Below are 20451 nucleotides of genomic sequence, written 5' to 3'. Positions count from 1 at the left end.
ATGACATAATCTAGTTGCTTCCCCCAAAGCCTCTCCTCTGAACACCAAAGCCTGCTAAAGCTGCTGCCCTCTTAATACCATTAATATGAGATTTAGGGGATTAAACTCTGGCATGAATTCAGGGGTCAAACCATATATTCAAACTCTAGCAGGCTGGGGTGTGGCTCAGTTCAGCACTTGGCTTAACATGCTCAAGGTCCTGGATTTGGTCCCCAGCATTGCAAAAAAAAAAAAAAAAAAAAAAATGACAGCCACATGGTTAGGTCAGGGGTCTGAGGAACTGCTGTGATTGACGGCAGATGGGGAGGAGGGAGCAAGCATGGATGACGGCTGTAGGTTCCAATCCTACTGCGTGGAGGTGGGAGACTTCAGGTCTTGGTCTGATCTAGAACTTAACTTTCTGGGCAGGCAGCTGGGCAGGAGACAGCAGGCTGGCATGGTGGACATGAGTTACTCCCTCTCCTACTTCAAACCCTGGGAGCTTTTATATCCCTCCATACCATTTTTCACAGCTTTTCTGGTTTGTTTTGTTGACAGCAGTGGAATTCTCACCTCTCACCTGCGTGAAGGAAATTGTTTTTTCTGGGCTTGCGTCTGCCCCTCCCTGCTCTGTCTCAAGGAGGATGGGATCTGAGTTCCAGAACAGACTCAGTGTGGCTCAATGGCTATGCAAGTTTGAGGAAAACAATCCCTGACTCAGACTTGAGAATAAAAAAGGCCTGATGCCGCCAGCCCCAGCGCTCTGTGGGACTCTGGAAATGAGGGTGATGCTGAGCATCCAAATATGGAGGGGAAAGCTGGTCAGCGTTGGTCCTGCAGGAACATGAGAAAAAGTGGAAGAGCCAGCTGCTCTGAGCTATCCTGGACAGCAATGGAGGATGTTTTGTCCCTTCTCTTCCACCCCAACAGGAAGTGGGGCAAATACCTAGAACCTGCAATCCAGCCTAGGTCCCCTCACCAAGGATGCTTCCAGCTGCACATCTGGGTCCTAATCTCATTTGCCTAAAACTTGCCACAGACCTGGGGCATGCCCTTTAACTCTGCTGTGCCTGGTCATTCGTCTGCAGAACGCACACGCGCTACCTGCATCTGTGGAGATGCACACAGTGGAGTTGGGGTGGAACCGTGGCAGGTGCTGTCCCTTTACCAGTACAAGGGCCCCACTGCTCTGCATCTCTTGCCCATGCCTCCCCACCTCAGAGCAACCCCAGCCATCCATGAAACACTCTTGTATTTGCTGGAATCAGCCTGCGTTCCAGAATTTTGTCCCCCCCCAGTGTCCTCCTAGTTCTGGAATCCCACTGCTATTCCAGATGGAGAGCACTAGGTCCTCAGGGTTCTGCTGCTCTTCTGGGCAGTGCTGGTCTGCTCAAGCTCTCACATCTGACTTGAGTCTACACTGCGGCCAGGATGCGGTGGCGTGACCGCATATCTGTGTTCTTCTTTCCACCAGGCATGATGCTTACCATGACCGCACTGCTGCTCTTCTTCACACACCTGGCCGTTTTTGCCAATGATGTGCATAACTTCTGCATCACCCACCACTATGACCACATGAGCTTCCACTACACGACTGTCCTGATGGTAGGCCTGGGCAGGGGCTCAGGGCTGAGGGGCTGATGGAAACCCGCTGTTGTGTAAGGGGACTGCTCTCCCACTGGATGGGCCTACAGTTCTCCCAGGTGATCAGCATCTGCTGGGCTGCCATGGGGTCACTCTACGCGGAGATGACAGGTGACAAGTTTCTGCGGTGCTTTGCCCTGACCATCCTGAGTGAGTGGGAGGAGGTGTGATGAGAGGAGGGGGAGCTTTGGAACCCTAGGATGTAACAGGAGAGGGCAGGGGTGTTGGGCTGATGGGGTCTCTCTCTTCTGCCCAGTGCTCAATGAAGCCATGTTCTTCAACCGCCTGTCCCTGGAGTTTCTGGCCATCCAATACCGGGAAGAGAACCACTGAGGCCTGGGACTAGGGACGGGGATGAGAAGGGAGAAGGAAAAGGCTGCTTTGGGTGTTTTAATAAAGTCTGTTATTTATTTGCACCTGTCAGCTCCTTCAAGGGAGGAGGGTGGGAGGCTGGAGACCCAGGGGGAAGTAGGTTAAGATAAATGCTTGACCTACATGACTCCTGACCCAGCCTGTAGCCACTCTGGTGGCCTTGGCCTTGGGTCAGGAATCTTAGTGTCTCAGGCTTGAAGGAGAGGAGTGGAAAAGAGACTCCTAGCCTCCCTGCCTTCCCTCCTTAGGATCCCTGGTCCTAGGCTGGCCCAGCCACAAGCAAGGGCTCAGGAGGGACCCACACGGATATGAGGGTTCATGAGTGGGTCGAGATTGGGATCGCTGTCAGCAGCAGCCCGGCCCAGGCGAGACATGAGGGCGAGGAGGGCCAGGAAACCCAGAAGGCCCAACAGTAGCAGCAGCCCCGCCCGCTGGAGCAGGGTCAGCGGCCGCTTTCGAGACCCAGCCCGGCTCCTGGGGGGAATGAGGGCAGAGTCAGGTTAGGCCCTTGGTCCCTGGGGCACAGAGAAGAGCCTTAGTCACCATCCTTGAGCCTCAGTTTCCTCATCTGCGCCACAGGAATGATCACCCCTGTAACTGCCACCAGGTGGAGTCATTGTGCAGCTCACAGCAGCTGAGGCACATGTTCTAGCTGAGACTGTGTTTTGGAAACTGGGATATGTCAGGCATGGGGGAAGAGTTACAAAGATTGGGTGCTGTTGGAGCAGGAAGGGGCCACAGAGAGCCCAAGTCCAGACCTCCTACAGGAGGTAAGAACAGCCACAGAGAGAGCACTCCAAGGTAGCTACTGCCCAGCCAAGGCCTCTGCACAGACCCTGCACTGGATGCCACCACACCCAGAACCAGCCCTGCTGTCATCAGATCTCATCCTCTCTTGGCTTATTTCCTCTCCTCCCCTTCCTGCCATCCTGCCCTGACTGACCCCATATACCTGAGCAACTGGGCCAGCCAGCCCAGGGCTGGCCGGCGGCGGTACTTGTCATCATCACAATCCCCATGGAGGCCAGGTAGTCGGTCATCATCCCGCGTGTCATACACCTTCCTTGGGGCTGCAGGGATGAAGCCACCAGCATCAACAGGCTCAGAGAAACTGGCCCTGTGCAGGGGGGTATCCTAACCTCCCCAGCCTGATAGAGTATCTTGGAACTGAGGGGAGGCCATGTCTGTGCTTAGGGTGAGGAAGTGCCACTTTGGGGGAGGCTCTGGATCCCCAAGCTGCCTCCACCCACACCACCCATGCCCTTTCTGTCCTTCTCTGGCTGGGACAATCCCATGGCTCACCATGAGTCAAGGGCTCAGTATTGCCCATGTGGATGACCGTGTGCTGCTCGGGTCGGCTGGGAGAGGCAGGGGGTCGGGGAGCCTGGCTGTAGAAGGCTGGGGCAGCAGAAGCACTGTCTATGTCCTCCTGTCCGGGGGTACTGGTGGCTGTGGGTATGGAGAGAGCCATGAGCAATGCAGAAAGGCAAGGTCCCAGAAAGCAGGTAAAGGCCACCACTTACCATTAAAGCTGGACCAATCAGAGAAGTCGGAGGAATTGAGGGGCTCAGGCTCTGGGCTTATCACCTCATCAATCTGGAGGAAGGAATTTGGGTCACTAGCCTGACCAGTGTTGTTCCCACCCACCCATCTGGTGAGGAAGGTAAGGCTTGGGGCAAACAGATGGTCAGACAAAGGGACTCTCACCAGAGGGAGGCCCAGTCCTGACCGGGCCCAGTTGACTGTGGCTAGCTTCTCTCTCAGTGCAGAGGCCACAGGGCCAGCCAGGTTGCTTGGAGGGAAGATGGGACCATTGCAGCTGGGGCACTGATAGCCAGCAGGTGCTGTATTTCGGGGTAGCTGGGCTGCACGTTCATTGAGGCAGGCCCAGTGGAAGAGATCTGAGGGCCCATGAAATAAGGGAGAGACACAGGAAGAAGACTCTGTGGGTTCTTAGCCCAGCAATAGCCCCCGTCCCACTGCCAGGATTAAGGGACATACACATGTAGGCCCAGGGCCTCGCTCTTCCCTCCTCACTCCAGGTGCATTTCATCAGTGTTGCCTAAGACTTCGGCCTTCTTGGATACCACCCACTAAAGTCGAGGCAGATGCTACAAAACTGCCTAGCACACAAAGAGGTAGGGTGGGCGGGAAGAAAATGCCACCAATATCTTTTAGGGAGTCCTTTCTGGGCCTGTACTCATCATTCTCCTTGAGCTAACAGTGAATCAAGAATAGTTTCCAAACGGATTCCTAGATATACACATAGGCACAAGGATGCATGTACACATCTATGGACACAAATATTCCTGTGCTTATGAATATGTAACCCCAAAACAAGTGCCATTCCTTATATCCACACTAGCTCCCATGAACTCATTGTATATGCTCACATGGCTGCTAACACTCAAGGATCCTGATCAATGTTTTCTCCTTGTATGTCCACAACACACCTGTGACCATCCACTAATGTACTAATGAACATCCCATGTAGAGACACATGAAGTCATGCAAGTTACACACACTCTCACATTGAAAAACACATAGAGCTGTCTCTTTTGCATCAGCTCCTTCAAAAATTGAAGCTGACGTTCTTACACCAGACCAAAGTCATAACACATATGACTGATGGTTCCCTCTAGCTAACTTTACTGTAGGAAACTCTTCCTGTTTGGTACTGGGATGAATAACAGATCCTAAATATCTGAAAGTCCCATGCTGGTGTGGCTGGCAACTGCCGTCATCATAAGTTTGACAGGCTCTTGCTCAACTCTCCAAGACTGGCAGGGCAGGAAGTAGGAGCTTTAATTTTTAGGAAAAGACATAGGGGCCTAGAAAGGGAAAATGACCTGCTTGAGCTTACATAGCAGGGAATTAACCTAACAGGGCAGGAATCTAGGGCTCTGGCCTCCCAGGCCTGGGGAATGTATTATGCTGCTTCTGGAGGAGGGCTTGGAAACCAATCACCAAGATGGCTTTGGGGCTACCCTGATCCCTCCAGGATGACCAGGCCTCACCATAGCAAACAAGGCGGGTTGTCTCTCGGCTGGCCAGAGGTGTGCTGCACAGGCGGCAATTGGGGTTGTAGTCACTATCTTGGAGCCACTGCAGGTAGGACTGGATGATGCACTGGATGGAGTGGGAAAGAGAAGTCACAGTTGGAGCCTAGGCTCCAAGACCAACCAGTCCAAAGTCCAACTCCCTCTTTTCTCTCACCACAGACACATATCCTTTTGTTTGTTCCACCAGTAAACATTTATTAAGCACATACTATGTGCCTGACTCTCTTGGGGCTGGGGCTATGGCAGTGAGCAAAATAAACCCAGTCCTTGCCCTTATGGAGCTTACAGTCTAGAGTGGTGCCCCTCAAGGGTTTGGAGGAAGGCAATATCGCCAACCACCCAGTCCCCTGCTCAGGCGATCCTCTGAATGCCCCACCTTGGCGTGATTGGCTACCAGGCAGTGCTCGCAGACGTTGACTCGGTGTTCAAAGCAGAACAGGTTGGTCACCTTCCTCTTGGGGCACTTGCAAAGTCCCATGACCGACCCTGGGGAAGAAGCCAGGTCCTACCAAGCTGCCACTTGGGTCTCACCAGCCCCGTCCGTTTCCACTTAACTTCGCCGACACCTCTCACATCCACGCAAACCCAAAATCCCGGTCTTGCTGGTGTCGGGTCACGCCCCCTGCATAAATCCCGTACCGCGACCCCTCATTCTTTCGGTATCCCGACCCCAGTCAGGCCTCTCAGTCAGCTACCCACTGATACCCCTGGCCCCGCCCCCAAAGCCCCGTCTGGGCCCCACCCCTTGCTAGCCCCGCCCCTTTCTTTACAGACCCCCCCCACTCTCGAAGTTACTGATCCGCAGCGGCACCGGTTCCGACGTGCGCGAGCGGTGATTCGAGGCGCGGAAGTACAGGGATTGCGCTCTTCGTAGCTCCGGCTCTGCCCGCTTCAGCTCCGGCCGCTCCGATTATCCCTCCGCTGCCACGTCTCTTCCGGGTGCGGCGCGCACTAATGACGACACCGCGCCACCGGCCACACCCCTGCAGAGGCTTGACAGGAAGGCGGGCGAAGAGGGCAAAATCCAAGCGTAGCGGCCCTCACGCCTTACGTCATTTCCCCTTCCTCTCTGACCGGGCGGGTAATTCGAACGCTTCCACTTGCAGCTGCAGACGGCTTTCCCTGTTGGCACGAGCCTCGGGCTGCGGCGGCAGAGGAGGTCGAGGCCCAGACTAGATATGACTGAGAGGCGAACGCGGTCCGGAGGGGCCGCTCGGCGCTCGGGTGAGCAGAGGGAACGCGGGAGAGGTGGGGCTGAGCCGTTTGGGATCGCAGGCCCTTCCCCACCGAGCCAAAGAATGCTTTTTTCTCTCAGGAAGGCGCCCCCAGAGGGTTTGTTTGGGAACCTTCTCTGACCCACACTAGTCTCGGTCTCTGGACTCTAGGGCCTGGAGTCCTGCTCAGCCTCTCTTCATTTTTCTCTATAGGGCCCAGGACCCCATCTTCTGCTACGTCTCTGCGGCTGTCCCAGCGGAAATCAGGCTCGGATCTTCCGAACTTCCTTCCTGAACTCAGTGGGAAGGTGAGCCCTGGGTTTCTCAGTTACTGCCCAAGAGGCCCCAGCACTAATGTAGAGCTCATGATCACTCCTCTTTTCCAGGAACCCCATGCGGCTCCAGTCAGAAAGCCCATCGTTTTGAAGAAGATCGTGGCTCATGCTGTGGAGGTGAGGGTTAAGAGACGGGGTTGTGAGTGGGGGGCCAAAACTGGGAGCTGGCTATTTGATCAGTTGGTGTTGTTCCCCACAGATCCCAGCTGTCCAGTCGCCTCGCAGGAGCTCTAGGGTGAGTTCATTTCCAACGGCTTAGTTGAGTGGGATCCAGGTCACTATAGAGCTGGGGAGCAGCATACTGTCTTCTCACATCTACTTAGGGAGCTTTTTTGCAGTATTCTGGAACAATTTACTTTTGGACAACATCGTGCATTGCCAATCTTGATTACTCCCTGCAGACTTTTTTCATTTTTAGCTCTTTATGACCTGTGTATTTTCTACCATTTTCCTTAAAATGCTGAGCTGTGTCCTATCCACTGTCTATCCGTTTTATTCTCAGTTTTTATATGTGGTTGTTATGAGTTATATTAGGGTGCTTTTACAGTTTTAACAGAACTTGTTACAGAGAATATTTCATTAAGAGGAAATCTGACTGGGGGTATAGGTCAGTTGGTAGAGTGCTTGACACTAAAGCACAAGGCCCTGGGTTCAATTCCTAGCACATACACACACACACAAAGAGGAAATCTGAAGATATAGTCAGTTAGAAATGTTAATTTTATTCTTTGAAGAGTTTGTGGGATTTACAGATGGGGAGAAAGACAAATGACCAAGTGATTACAATATTATTTGTCCAGAGCTGCAAAAAGAAAACCAGGTGCTATGATGGTACCCAACCCAGTGGCTCAGGGGTGTTTTTACAAATATTTAGAAAATTTTGTGGGGGGGGGTACCAAGGATTGAACTCAGGGGCACTCGACTATTGAGCTACATCCTCAGCCCTATTTTCTATTTTATTTAGGGACAGGGTCTCACTGAGTTGCTTAGCACCTTGCTTTTGCTGAGGCTGGCTTTGAACTTTCCATCCTCCTGCCTTAGCCTCCTGAACTGCTGGAATTACAAGCATGTGCCATCCACACTTGGCTAGGATTTTTTTTTTTATTAGCTTATTAATAAATATAATATTGGGGTCAACTTTGACATAATTTTACAGTGTGAAACATAATTTACTCCAATTCAGTCCTCAGCACTTTCCCTCCCTTCTTCCCCTTTCTTTTCCTTTTCCTCTACTCCATTGATCTTTCTTCTGGTTTTATATATTTTTTTTCTTTTTTTTAAAAAATATTTTTTAGATGTTGGTGGACCTTTATTTTATTCATTTCTTTATCTGTGGTGCTGAGAATCGAACCCAGTGCTTCACACATGCTAGGCAAGTTCTCTACCACTAAGCCACGACTGCAGCCCCTATATTTTTTCTTAATTAGTGCATCATGGATATACATAAAGATGAAATTCACTGTGGTATATTCATGTACATAGGAATGTTTGATCAAAATATTCCCACTGTTCTTCCCTTTTTCTGTCTTGCCCTCAATCCCCTTCCTCTATTCTACTGATCTCTCTTCTGTTTTCATGGGATTCTCCTCCCCTTCTAACTTTTTTGTTCTTTTTTTCCCTTAGTTTGGTCTGGCTTCCACATATGAGAGAAAACATTCTGCCCTTGATTTTCTGGGTCTGGCTTATTTTACTTAGCATGATGTTCTCCAGTTCCACCCATTTACCAGCAAATGCCATAATTTTATTCTTCTTTATGGCTTAAACCAAATTAAAAGTAGGGGTATTCTGGGCAAAATAAGCCATGTTTGCAGAGATCTAGAGTCCAAAGAAAACTTATGAGGTGTGAGGAATGGTAATTTGTGTCTGCAACAGACTTAGTCAGGGTAGGGGAGAGAGCTTGCTAAGCCAGGGCAGATCCTAATGAGACATGAAGAGCAAATTCCAGGGCTTGGGCTTCATCCTTGGTCTGTGGGCAGCCTTTGGAAATGTTTTGTTGTTATTGTTGTTGCGGATGGTGCTGGAGATCAAACCCAGAGCCTTGTGCGTGCCAAGTAGGTACTCTACCACTGAGCTACCTCCAGCTGACCTTTGAAAAGTTTTAAGGTAGGTAGTGACTGAGTCAAGCTTGAGTATTACATAAAGATCTCTCTGGGGTCATGAGGAGAATGACTGTGCTGGGGCCTCCACACCAGGTGTGAGGACATGAAGCTCAGGAATCCTTATATAAGATGGTAAGGGCCTAAGGTATTGGCAGAGTGGCACCTTCCTTTCCCCATTTTACACATGACTGACCCGGCACGCAGCACTGGACTCAAAGGAGATCTCCTCCCATAGACCTTCCTTGACACCCTTACCCGGTCACTGTCACTTTTTATGTGTAATTCTCCTCAGGCCTTAACAGCATGAGTGTACTTACTTGCATGTTTGATGTCTTTCTCTCCCTCTATGAACATAGACATCTGAGAGCAGGGACCTCAGTGGTAGCCACTTATTCTTCTTTTTTTTTTTTTTTTTTAATATTCTTAAATTTTAGGTGGACACAATATCTTTACATTACATTTATGTGGTGCCTCATGCATGCTAGGAGAACACTTTACCTCTGAGCCACAACCCCAGTCCTAGCCACTTGTTTTTATTTGTTGACTGATAGATTCATGAAACACTGAGCAGGATAAAGTTGCTGGAATCTGGTCAACTGGCCATAGGAAATGAGGAAGAAGTAGTCAAGAGTAATCCCAATTCTGTTCATCATCCCTTTTACTAAGACCTATCATACAGGTTCCCCAAAGCTTGAAGTGAGGAAAAGTTTCCTGATCTACTTCCTTGGCTTTCGATCACAAGAGTCATTAAATTTGTTCTGCGTCCACCCTTGTCTTGGCCTTCAGGAAATTTAGTGTGAAGTTCATGGGCATGAATTCATCCTTATGAGCACCTACAAAATGCAGGGCTCTGCTGGAAGTGCCAGGCATAGGCAAGTCAGCCAGTAAGACTAAAGACCCCTGCTCTCAGGTAACTTCCATTCTGATTGGGTGATTGAGTCAACCATTAACCAAGCCAACATCAGGTAGCAGTGTTGCTACACAGGAAATAAAAGAGGTCATTGTGGCAGAATAGCTAGCAGAAGCGAGATGGGCTGATGCAGATTTGATGGTGAGGGACAGCCTCCCTGAGGAAGCATTGGAGCTGAATGGAATAATGAGGAGCCAATGTATGAACCTCTAAAATACATGTCTGCTGCCTTTGCCGTGGCTCTGTTGGTCTCTGCAGAAGCTCTCCAGTGGCTTAGGGAGGACCCAGTGAAACACCCCCACCCCTGTTACCTCTCAAACCTCATCTTCAGCTCCTCTCCCCTCAGGTCACTGCAGCCACACTGGCCTCCTTGTTTTTTCATTCTGACTGGCACACTCTTGCCTCAGGATGTTTACATCTCTATTCCTGCTGCTGAGAACACTTCCTTTAGATGTCCATATGACCCACTCCCTTACCATTATCGAGTTATGTTTCACATGTCTCCTCAGTGAGGCCTATGATTCCAGCCCACTCCCAGAACTCTATCCAGTTGGTTTTTGTGGGCTTTGATTTTCTGTAGTGTTAACACCCTCACTTAACACATGGGTTCCTGTTATGTTTTAGAATAGAAGCACTGTAGCAGTAGAGTTTTAATTCATTCCCTGATGTATTCCCAGTGCCTAGAACAGTGCCTGGCTCAGGATAGGTGAACAAATGGACATTTTAGGAAAAACTTAAGCAGCTGTGTGGCAAATGGATCATAGAAGTCAAGGCTGGAGACAGGCAAGGATTAGGAGTTCATTGAGCTCATCTAGATGGAAGCTTGGGTGATTTAGTGAGAGGTGGCTGGATGCCAGGCACACTTTGAAACAGCAACAGCAATAGCAGATGCGGCAAGTATTCCTGAGGCAGAAAAGCAGGCTCCTCAGAAGCACTGACTAGTTTCTTTTTAAAAGTATCCGTTCTGGGCTGGGGTTGTGGCTCAGTGATAGAGCACTTGCCTAGCACATGTGAGGCACTGGGTTCGATCCTCAGCACCACATAAAAATAAACAAGTAAAATAAAGATATTATGTTCATCTAAAAAAAAGAAGAAGAATTATCTGTCCTTTCCAGCCAGAGTCTCCTTGGGCCTGGAAGTAAGTGGTCCAGAAATGTGTTCTCTCCTGTTCTGGTACAGATTGCTTTTTTCTTGGAGAAAGAAAACAACCCTCCTAACAGGCAGCCCACTAAAGAGGAACTATTCAAGACTCCTAGTATCCCTGTCACACCCACCACCACTCCTATGTCATGTATCCTGAATGGTGAGTCCAACTTCAAGGAAGGAGAACTGGATGCCAGAGACTTGGACATGTCTAAGAAAGTCAGGCGATCCTACAGCCGGCTGGAGATCCTCGGCTCTGCCTCCACCTCCACCCCAGGCCAACGGTCCTACTTTGGCTTTGGGGGCCCTGAAGACTTGTCCAAAGTCTCACCTGTGGTGTGTTCAAATTTAACTGAGGTCCCTGCAAAGCTCTGTGCCCCAGATACAACGCTCCCTGGAATCTCTCCCCCCATCCTGAAAGAGAAACGGAAGAAGAAAAAGGTGCCTGAGATCCTGGTGAGTGAGAGGTGGGGCCTTTTCTGTCCTCTGGCTGGCCATGCACACTGGAGGCTCTACACACAGGAGACATGCAGGGCCAGGGTGCAACTGACTCTTGGGGGAAGGTAGCACCTGCAAGGTGTGGGTGATGTGCTGCAGCTAACGTAGCCACCTTGCCACTTACCTGCCCCCATTTCTCTTCCCTAGAAATCGGAACTGGATGAGTGGGCCGCGGCCATGAATGCTGAGTTTGAAGCTGCTGAGCAGTTTGACCTCCTGATTGAATGATATGAAGTGGGGGTGCTCCTGGCTAGTCTCTCCCCTCCTCTCCCTGTACATAACCCCTCTTGATGGCAAAGACACTGGGGGTCCCCTCTGCTGGCTTTGTTACCCGTGCAGGTGCTATTGCTGCACATGAGGCCTGGCTACTCCTGAAGGCTTGGGCAGCCCCACTAGGCAGCCTCGGGTTCAGGAAATGGGCCTGGCCTGGCCACTCATTCGTCCCAACTAGTCACTCTCTCCTTCCTATCTTCCCAAGTACTGGGGGTTAGAGCCTATATCTGCTCTTGCGGGGAACTGTGGTTGCTCTAATCAGGACCTGCAGAGGGTGGCCAGCCTTAAGCTGTCCCTCTGGAGTTGTCCTCTGTTGATGGCTTGGTTCACAGCCACAGGCACATGTATGTAAAGAGGCTTTGAATTCCGTGGGTTTCTTGTTTGATTCCATAGATAGTTCAGGGGAGAATTCATGGGTTGGAGGACACTTCTACCCTTGAGGAAGAAGCTGGACATTCAACCTATGGTGACAAGTTTTGGAGGAGTGGGGAGCCTTAGTTGAGTCTCAGACCATAAATGTTTAAGGTGCCAGAGCCGGGTGAGCTGTCGTGCCATCGAGGTGTTTGATGAATGGCAGGCTGAGGGGGTGCTGCTGCTTATGGCAGAGTGCGTTTCAGGATGTGGCTGCCAGGGCCTTGGACTCTAATGCCCTGGTACCTGGGGCTTATCATCTCTGAACAGGTAGCCTGCAACAGGGGTCAGGCGACCCCTTTTCTCACCCACAAGGTCCCAGTCCCACTAGCATTTTGCAGTGGGATTTATAAAGTTTTAGGAAGCTTTTCTTGTGTGCCAGAACACTGCTGGGGTTGGTGGCAAGTTTCACTTTTAGTCTCCTTAAGCCCTCACCTGAGAACACTGCCAGGGTGGATGCAACTCACTGACTTGGGAACTTTCCCCGCCATTCCCTTTTCCATGCTGGCGGAAAGTGTGGTTTCAGAGACCGCCCTGCCCACTGAGAGGCGCACTGCGCCCTTTGCCTGTTGCACTTTTGTTGTTGACAAGCTCGTGGAAGTAGAAGCTGACAGGCTGTGGAGAGGCTGGTGGACCACCAGGAAGAGGAGCACTTGGCAGGGGACTGGATGGAACAGGGTGGGCCTGGTGGGCATGAAGGAAGGCCCTGGGAGACCTAGGCTGTCTGTCCAGCACCTTGTGCTCTGTGGAGGCTGCAAACAGGCCCTCTTGCCGGGGCCAACCCAGGTATCTGACTGGACCACGCCTGTAGAACTCTCCTCAGCTGGCCAGCAGGGCAGAGCCTTTGGGAAGAATCAGGAGGAGCCTCATGATGTTGAGTTGATCTTGTCCCAGCAAGCCTTTCTCTGTCCCTGGGGAGCTGTATGCAGTGTAAAGAAAAACTGGGAGTCTGTTTTGAAATAAAGACGTGATTAAAGAGTTTGCCTGTTCAGACTGCTTTTATTGGGTCAGAGGCAGAGCCCAGGATAAAGACCCAGGATGCCAAGTCCGGGCCATGTCACAAGTGTTGTCCCTCTGTAACAGGCTGCCAGCCCGGCCTCTCTTCAGTGGCCCTGTGGTAGATCCCTGCCCCCACGTCCTGGTGCGTTTCTTCTGTCCAGTTACCCATCCCTGTCTCAGGAGGAAAGAAATGAGGTCTGGGCGAGGTGCATGGGAACAAATCCTCCTGAGTCCAGCCTCGTTCCCTTTCCTTTGAAGGAGCCTGTGCCCTTCACACACTGGCCTGGCCTGGACTCTGCTCGGCAGTGGGTGATGCAGGAGCGCCTGGAGAACGGGTCAAAGATGCTAATTCCTAGGAATCCTCCTAGTTGCACTGTGGTAAGGCATAGGAGTGGTAACACAGGTGGCACCTCCCAGCCTCATTTCCCTCTCGTCCCCATGTTCTTGTCTTCTGGTCCTGAAGAAGTCAAGGTGGTATAATTCTCCCCAGAGCCACTCCCCCCACCCATGGGAGACAGGTGAAGGCCAGCTTTCTGAGACCTCAGTTCCCTTTCCTCCAAGTTCTAACCAGTTTATTCTAGTTTTATTGTAAAAGATGCCACCTTTTTTATTTATTTAAATATACATTTTTTTTTTTTTAGTTGTAGTTGGGCACTGTATCTTTATTTATTTTTATGTGGTGCTGAGAGTCAAACCCAGGGTCTCGCACATGCTAAGCAAATGCTCTACCACTGAGCCACAACCCCAGCCTGCCATCCAGCAATCTTGACCAGCATCTCGGCTGCTGCCATTGCCCCTTCCTGAGGCTGAGCCCCTTGAGGGATCTGCTTCCTCCCACTTTACTGGTCCTCCCAGCATCTGGTCTATACCAGGTCGACTTCCTCCCCAGTGCTCCCACTGTGTGACAAGATGTCAGTCTCTCTCTAACAGCCATCACTGCTGATCAATCTGACCCCACCTTTGACTTCTGAGGTTGTAGGCAAGTCACTTAACCTCTTTAGACTATTTCTTTTCTTTCTGGTGCCAGATACTGAACCCAGGGGTGCTTTACCACTGAGCCATATCCTTAGCCCTTTTTAGTTTTTATTTCAAGATAGGGTCTCACTAAGTTTCTGAGGCTGGCCTCAGACTTGTGATCCTCCTGCCTTAGCCTCTGGAGGTGCTGGGATTATAGGTGTGTACCGCTGCACCTGGCTTACTTAGCTTCTTTGAATCTTGTGTTTTTTCTTGTTTTAAGATAATTTGTTATCCAAAAGTATATACATTATTTTATAATACAAGTATGTTTTATGAAATATTTGGGACATGCATACAAAATAAAAATTAATGTCCTTTATCCCAGATTTAAATTTTAATGGATATCCTATATTTCACTGACCACTCTACATGGGGTCACTAGTACCCGACAGGTGCCTGTTGTCAAGGGGCAGCTTCTGTGGTCCCACACACATCTTCCACAGTACTCACAGTTGAGACACATAACTGTTGTCACAGCAAGTGCAGCTCCCCTCGCCTTTACCCCCGAGGCTCTCGGCTTCCTGTCCTCAAGTCTACTCCTTTCACCCACTCTCCAAACTATGACCCAAACAACCCAGACAAACACGAAGATCTCCCTGCATTCTCTTCACCAGGGACCACAGCCCAGGCCCTGCCATAGCCCTGCACCTGCTCACACCAGTGGGAGTGTCCGCACCTGTCCACACCACGCCCTCCGAGCCTTCCTGCCTTTGCCTACACTCTCCGCCTTCTGCATCTTCCAGCCCTTTGGGAGCAGGCAGCCCCTTCCGTGCAGTCTTTCTGGAGCTCTGAAGTGGATCATGGATCCTCTGCGGCCAGGGCTTTCTGCACAGACCTGTGTGGCACATCTCCCTTCTGTCTGCACTGTAGGCATCTGCATACCTGGGGTGTCTGTTCCCCGGAACTTCAGACAACGCAGTTGTTCTGTGTGTTCAGGACCTGGCCCGAGGCCCATGCCACAGACAGTGGCCGGCCAACCAGTTTTTCCCCGGGATGATGAACACATGAGTGAGCCGAATCCTATCATGTTAACAGGTTGTCACTTACTTTTTCTTATATTTTGGCCCTTCAGGCTACTTCAGTTTTTCTGCATTGTATAAATCAGCTACCACGACCTCCCCAGGGACTGTTTTTGTTTTCTTTGAAGTTGTTTTGTTAAGCCTAGTTTCCAAAGCAAAACTATCAGAGGCGAGAAATTGCCAGTGGATCTTGTTATACTCAGCCAGGGTCCCTTGAGACAGATCAAACCTGATGACAGAGATGGCATGCTTCTGAGTGGCCACCCTGAAGCTTGGCAAGTCCCTGGAGTGATGGGTGACAAGGCCCTCTGCAGGGATCTGTGTACACTGTGTGCACAGGAATGTGACTGCCTAGGAAGGCTCTACACATATACGGGGCCTGGGGACATGGCTCAGTTGGTAGAGTGCTCGCCTCATGTGCACAAAGCCCTGGGTTCAATCCCCAGCACAGGAAGGAAGAAAGGAAGGCTTCACACAACATACAGCACACTGTATAGAAGCCCACAAGTCCCTCAGGCCCAGGCAGAGTTCAGGGTGAAGATGGCCTACATCTGAGGTCACCACTGTCCTCAAATCAACTTGTCCTTAGTCACATAGCCAACAGGTATACAGGGTTCTGAAAAATTGAGGGTGAAAAATGGTGACAATCTTTTCTATTGACTTATGACTATTTTTTCCATCAAGGCATTTTATTTAGACACATTATATAGAAATAATATATATACTTAGTAATATTCTTATATAGTATTGTTTTATATTACTTGCATGTGTGATAGATGCATTAGGTTCTTAGAAAAAGGGTCCTAGGATTTTCTCTCTCATGTGTTTTTATCTTGCTTCCTTGTGGTCTGTGAATCCAGCTGAGATCATCAGTCTCATGAAACCAAACTCTTGGGATGGAATGGGGGTAGATGATCCTACCATCTTCCTAGATCCTTGAGTTGTACATCAACTCTGGGACTAATCCCTTCATGCTTGTTTAACCTGCCTGTGAGGGTCACAATTTCCCAGCTCTGTGATCATCAATGATTTCAAACTTGCCAATGTCCCATGCTTTATCATCACAGCTAAGAAACAATGGCTTTGGAGCACAATCTGATGAGAGCCTGGTATTTGCCTCTGTTTCTGTTGATGCTCTGGAGAGCATCAGCCAGGACATTCATGGGCATCATTATGGTGGCATGGAAGGAAGGTGGAAGGAGAACAGGAGAGACAAGCATTAAATTATAGGCAGCTTCAGACTTGTGACCTGGGACAGAACTGCTTTTCTAGTTCTCTTGTTAGAAGGTCTCACACGGCCTCTGGAGAAGGAAATGTCCTCAGCCTCAGCCATGGCATCAATCACCATGGACCCCTCCTTGGGTGCTGGGGAGGGGCATTTGCTCAGCAGAGAAACTGGGCAGCACTCACATTGGCAGAGTAGAGAGGACAGTGGGGTGGGAGTGACCATGGCCAAGAACATGGTCTCGGGGATAAGTTTGGGATGGTGTCAGGAAGTAAGGTCCATGGTTGGTCTGAATAGAAGCTTTTTTTAAAAAATATTTTTTAGTTGTAGTTGACACAATACCTTTATTTTATTTATATGTGGTGCTGAGGATTGAACCCAGGGCCTTGCTAGATGAGTACTTCACCGCTCAGCCCCAGCCCCTGAATAGAAGCTTTTTTGAAGTAGAAAATTAGGTAGAAAACAAGGGCCTTGGGTTGGGAGTCAAACTCAGTGGGAGAGTACTTGCCTACCCATGTGCAAAGTCCTGGGTTAAATCCCTAGTGCCACACATACACACATACACAAAGCACGCATTTTTTTAAATATAAAACTCTAATTAGGCATGCTATGTTGTATTGTTGTATTTGCTGAATCTGACAGATCTAAATCTTTTTTTCTTTTTTCTTTTTGGTACCAGGGATTGAACTCAGGAACACTTAATCACACTGAGCCACATCCCGAGCCCTTTTTTGTATTTTATTTAGAGACAGGGTCTCGCTGAGTTGCTTAGTGCTTCTCATTTGTTGAGGCTGGCTTTGAACTCAAGATCCTCCTGCCTCAGCCTCCCAAGGCACTGGGATTCAGACTTGTGCCACCGCGCCCAGCCAGATCTAAATCTGATAACTCCGATGGCTCTAGATTGCTGGACAATGGAGGCTTCCAGGCTGAGAAGGCAGGCAGGTGGCATGGTGGTTATGGGTCACCAACCAGACTGTATCTCCCTCAGTCTCTCAGGGGCAGGCGAGGAACCCCCTCCAAGGAGGTCTTGAATCCAGTGGTGCAGGCTGGTGAGGAGCAAAAGTCTATACCTCAGGTCTCCGGGGAGCCAAACATGGAGGTGACAGCAAACACTGGGCCTCCCAAGGCAGAGGGGAGGCAGGAGGGCTGGAGAGGTTCTTTCTGGGCCTGGGTGAAGACCTGACCTCTTCCTGTGGCCTCAGCTGGGGAGTCTGGGCCTAGCGACGGGAGAACCTCCCGGACAGCTCTCATCCATACCTCCCTCACCACTCCGCCTCCTTGGGCTGGGGATGCCCAGCACGAGCCCCTGCAAAGCAGGGCGATGGCAGGGGCAGCAGAGTGCGGGAGGACCCAGATTGCGCGAGCAGCTCAAGACACTAGAGTCACCACAATACTTTCTCTGCAAAGCCACCTGTTTCAGAGCCAAAGCTAGACCTGAAGCCAGAACCTGCCTTCACGTTCCTGTTTACACTCTTGAATGCATCGGAAGACTCTGAATCGTAAGGCCAGTGTGTGTGTGTGAGAGAGAGAGAGAGAGAGAGAGAGAGACAGACAGACACACACAGACAGAATCAAGTGGGAGGCAAAGGGTGCTTCCTCCCCACAGGAACATCCAGACCTGGGTAGGACTCAGCCCTGGGCTGCACAGATAGGATTCAAGGAGCCTGGGCTGCGGCTGGGCACTCCTACTCTGCGCCCTGCCCAGCCTCCAGATCCTCTGGTCCTACTCTCACTGCCCACCTGCCCCAGGGACTCGGAGATCCAGGAGAACCTGTTCCTCGATCAGGAAGACTGGGGCCCCCAGCAGACCTCAAAGGAGATGAGGAATCTGCAGAATGATTGCAGGAGGTGAGCCGGCCGCGCAGCCCCACAAGGCCAGGCCTGGTCCTCAGGCCAGGGCCATGGCTGCTGGCAGAGGCTGGGGTCGTCACTTGCCCTGCTTCCTTTCCCTCCTGCTCCCCTCCATTTCTTCTCCCCTCCTCCCACTCTGGCTCCTACCGCATCACCTTGCCAGCAGGCCCTCACCTCCTTGCCACAGTGTCCTACGAGAGCAGGACCTGCTTCACGAGTGGGGGCCACATTTGGCCACAGCTCTTCCCTTTCAGTCTGCTGTGTCCATGCAACATGGCTAGAGGGCAGTCTGGGAGCTTCCCATTTCCTGCCCACGTCCACGCGGGCAGTGGACATGGGGTTCCCCTCGGTGGAATGGGCTGGCTGAGAAATAAAAACTCATAGAAATAAAATGGCGAAAAAAACACAGAAAGCAATTTCAGAAGCTGATCAGATGGATCGAGCTTCTAGACAAAATGGGGCCACGCCTGCTTCATAAAGTGTATCAGGAACATCAAAGAGATTCTATAGAAGGTTCTTCTCCAAAAAAGGTTAAAGGTGGGCTGCTCAGTGCCTGATGGGTTATGCCCGCATGTGTTTCACGAATAGCTGTCCGCACCCATCAGCAACCAGTCTCCACCTTTAATTGTCCAAGAACTGAGGTGGGCTGTCTGTCGGGGAGGGGGACTGTTCTCTGGATATTGGGCTCTGGAGCTTGTTCTGCGTGATCCTGATCCCGTGGCTATATGCCCCTTTGTGGTAATGCCAGGGTCATGGCCCTACCTGGTGGCAGAGGGCCTAGGGCAGCAGTGGGGTGTTATAGCTCTCCCCCACGGCCACCCACGGGATCTGTGTGATGAAGCTGCCATTCACAGCTGACCTGAAGTGCTTGGGCAGGGCTGATTCCAGATCGACCCTCTCACTGGCCTGGAATCACACTGGATCCTGTCCCAGCCCACAGAGGGGGCCGCCTTCTGCCCCTCATCCCCTTCCAACGGGATTTCAGAGAATTTGCAGCCCAGCCCATGTGATGAAGCAGCTTGTCCTTCTCTTGCTAAAGTAGGGGAAAAGCAAAATCTGTCCCTCTGGGGCCCTGCAGATTTGCCTGGGAAGAACATGTCTTTTCCCAACAGTTGTGCTGAAAAGACAGGGCTTAGGAGATACTGGTCACAGAGTTGATATAGGAGGCTGGGGCGGGGTGCTCCTGGGACAACAGTCTGGGGCTGAGAGGGCTCCCTCTTTCAACCCTAGGCTTCGGGAGGCACTCATCACTACCCAAGCGGACAACCTGATCTTGGGGGAGAAGCTGCAAAACCTGGTGAGACCCCCAGCCCAGACCCCTTTGTCTTGCCTCCTCCTTGCCTCCCAGCCCAGCTCCCGCTGCTCAGTACCCACCTGAGGCCCTGCACCCCTGTGTTCCAGCCTACTGTGTTGTACCAGACCCTGCAGAAGGAAACGGGCCTGGGAGGAGGAAGCAGAGGTAATCCAGGAGGAAGCCCTGCCCTGCACGCACTGGTGGATGGCTGAGTCCTCCCCGCCACACCCCTTTTTCTACAGCCTCCCCTCTCCCAGAAGGCAGTGCTGCTGGTCCCGCCATCCAACCACCCCACAGAGGAACCAGAATCAGAGCTAGCAAGGCCTGATGCCAAAGGCTGGGCACTTTATCAGAAGCCACTTAATCATCCAGCAACTCTTTAGATCTCAGCAATAAACTTCCCAGCTGAAATAACGCCACCATGTGTCCAAGGGCCTGGGACTTGGGTGGGGGGCAAGCAGCCCCCAGCTCTGAAGTGAGCCAGTGTCTGGACCACCCCCTGACTTCCTCAACCTCTTGTTCCCTGATCTGCCCCCTACATACATGGCCCTGCCCTTAGACTCAGAGGTGATGTTCCTGTGGTGAGCATTGGGGTGGGACAGGAAGAGGGACTGCATTTCCTCCCCAGGGGAGGATCCAGGCACCTGCTTTAACTCCAAAGTGCAGAAAGACTTGAGGAAGTGGTAGAAAGAGCCAATACACATCTTGTGACCTTGGATCAGCCATCTCCCCTTGGTAGACATGGAATAGGAAGAAGAGAGGCAGAGGGAACTCCCCAAGGGCCCAGCACCTTTCAGGACTGGAGACGCATCTGGATTTTGGCTCTCAGAGCTTAGGAACTTGTGCCCATTCGCACTGCTGCCCTCTGCAGGTGTTCAGCTCTAGGAAATCCTCTCTAGTGTCGCATGATTCTTAGGTAAGAGGAGAATATGAATATATGTGTGGATAGGTATAGGTAAGGCTTAATTTTCAAGAAATTTAGAAACAACTCTTAGCTAGGTGTGGTAGCACACGCCTATAATCCCCACGATTCGAGTGGCCAAGGCAGGAGGATCACAAGTTTGAGGCCAGCCTGGAGCCCTTTTTTTTTTTTTTTTTTTTTTTGT

The 20451-nt window shown here is 51.0% G+C and overlaps 3 protein-coding genes and 1 pseudogene across 3 annotated transcripts; 2 read left to right on the top strand and 2 right to left on the bottom strand.

Moving 5' to 3' along the window:
* The first annotated feature begins 1410 nt into the window (after positions 1 to 1410).
* Tmem262 (transmembrane protein 262) lies at positions 1411 to 1975 on the top strand. The gene is made up of 3 exons (XM_015478236.2): positions 1411 to 1584; positions 1674 to 1773; positions 1880 to 1975. Exons 1-3 carry the CDS (start codon positions 1411 to 1413, stop codon positions 1954 to 1956), a joined length of 351 nt encoding a protein of 116 aa, XP_015333722.1. The 3' UTR covers positions 1957 to 1975.
* A 34-nt stretch (positions 1976 to 2009) lies between these two features.
* Positions 2010 to 6010, bottom strand: Zfpl1 (zinc finger protein like 1). Its single transcript, XM_015478235.2, has 8 exons — positions 5832 to 6010; positions 5434 to 5543; positions 5013 to 5124; positions 3703 to 3896; positions 3519 to 3591; positions 3298 to 3444; positions 2948 to 3065; positions 2010 to 2469 (listed from the first exon to the last, which is right to left on the bottom strand). The coding sequence occupies exons 2-8, from the start codon at positions 5533 to 5535 to the stop codon at positions 2283 to 2285; spliced, it is 933 nt and encodes a 310-aa protein (XP_015333721.1). The 5' UTR covers positions 5536 to 5543; positions 5832 to 6010; the 3' UTR covers positions 2010 to 2282.
* Positions 6011 to 6124: 114 nt separating this feature from the next.
* LOC107136000 (sororin) lies at positions 6125 to 12918 on the top strand. The gene is made up of 6 exons (XM_015478234.2): positions 6125 to 6281; positions 6485 to 6579; positions 6658 to 6723; positions 6806 to 6841; positions 10795 to 11214; positions 11404 to 12918. Exons 1-6 carry the CDS (start codon positions 6236 to 6238, stop codon positions 11482 to 11484), a joined length of 744 nt encoding a protein of 247 aa, XP_015333720.1. The 5' UTR covers positions 6125 to 6235; the 3' UTR covers positions 11485 to 12918.
* Positions 12919 to 15764: 2846 nt separating this feature from the next.
* LOC107136001 lies at positions 15765 to 16147 on the bottom strand (annotated as a pseudogene).
* Positions 16148 to 20451: the final 4304 nt, after the last annotated feature.

The sequence above is a fragment of the Marmota marmota genome, unplaced genomic scaffold (genome assembly GCF_001458135.2).
Source record: "Marmota marmota marmota unplaced genomic scaffold, marMar, whole genome shotgun sequence".
In the NCBI taxonomy this organism is placed as follows: domain Eukaryota; kingdom Metazoa; phylum Chordata; class Mammalia; order Rodentia; family Sciuridae; genus Marmota; species Marmota marmota.
This window is presented reverse-complemented; position numbering and strand designations above follow the sequence as displayed.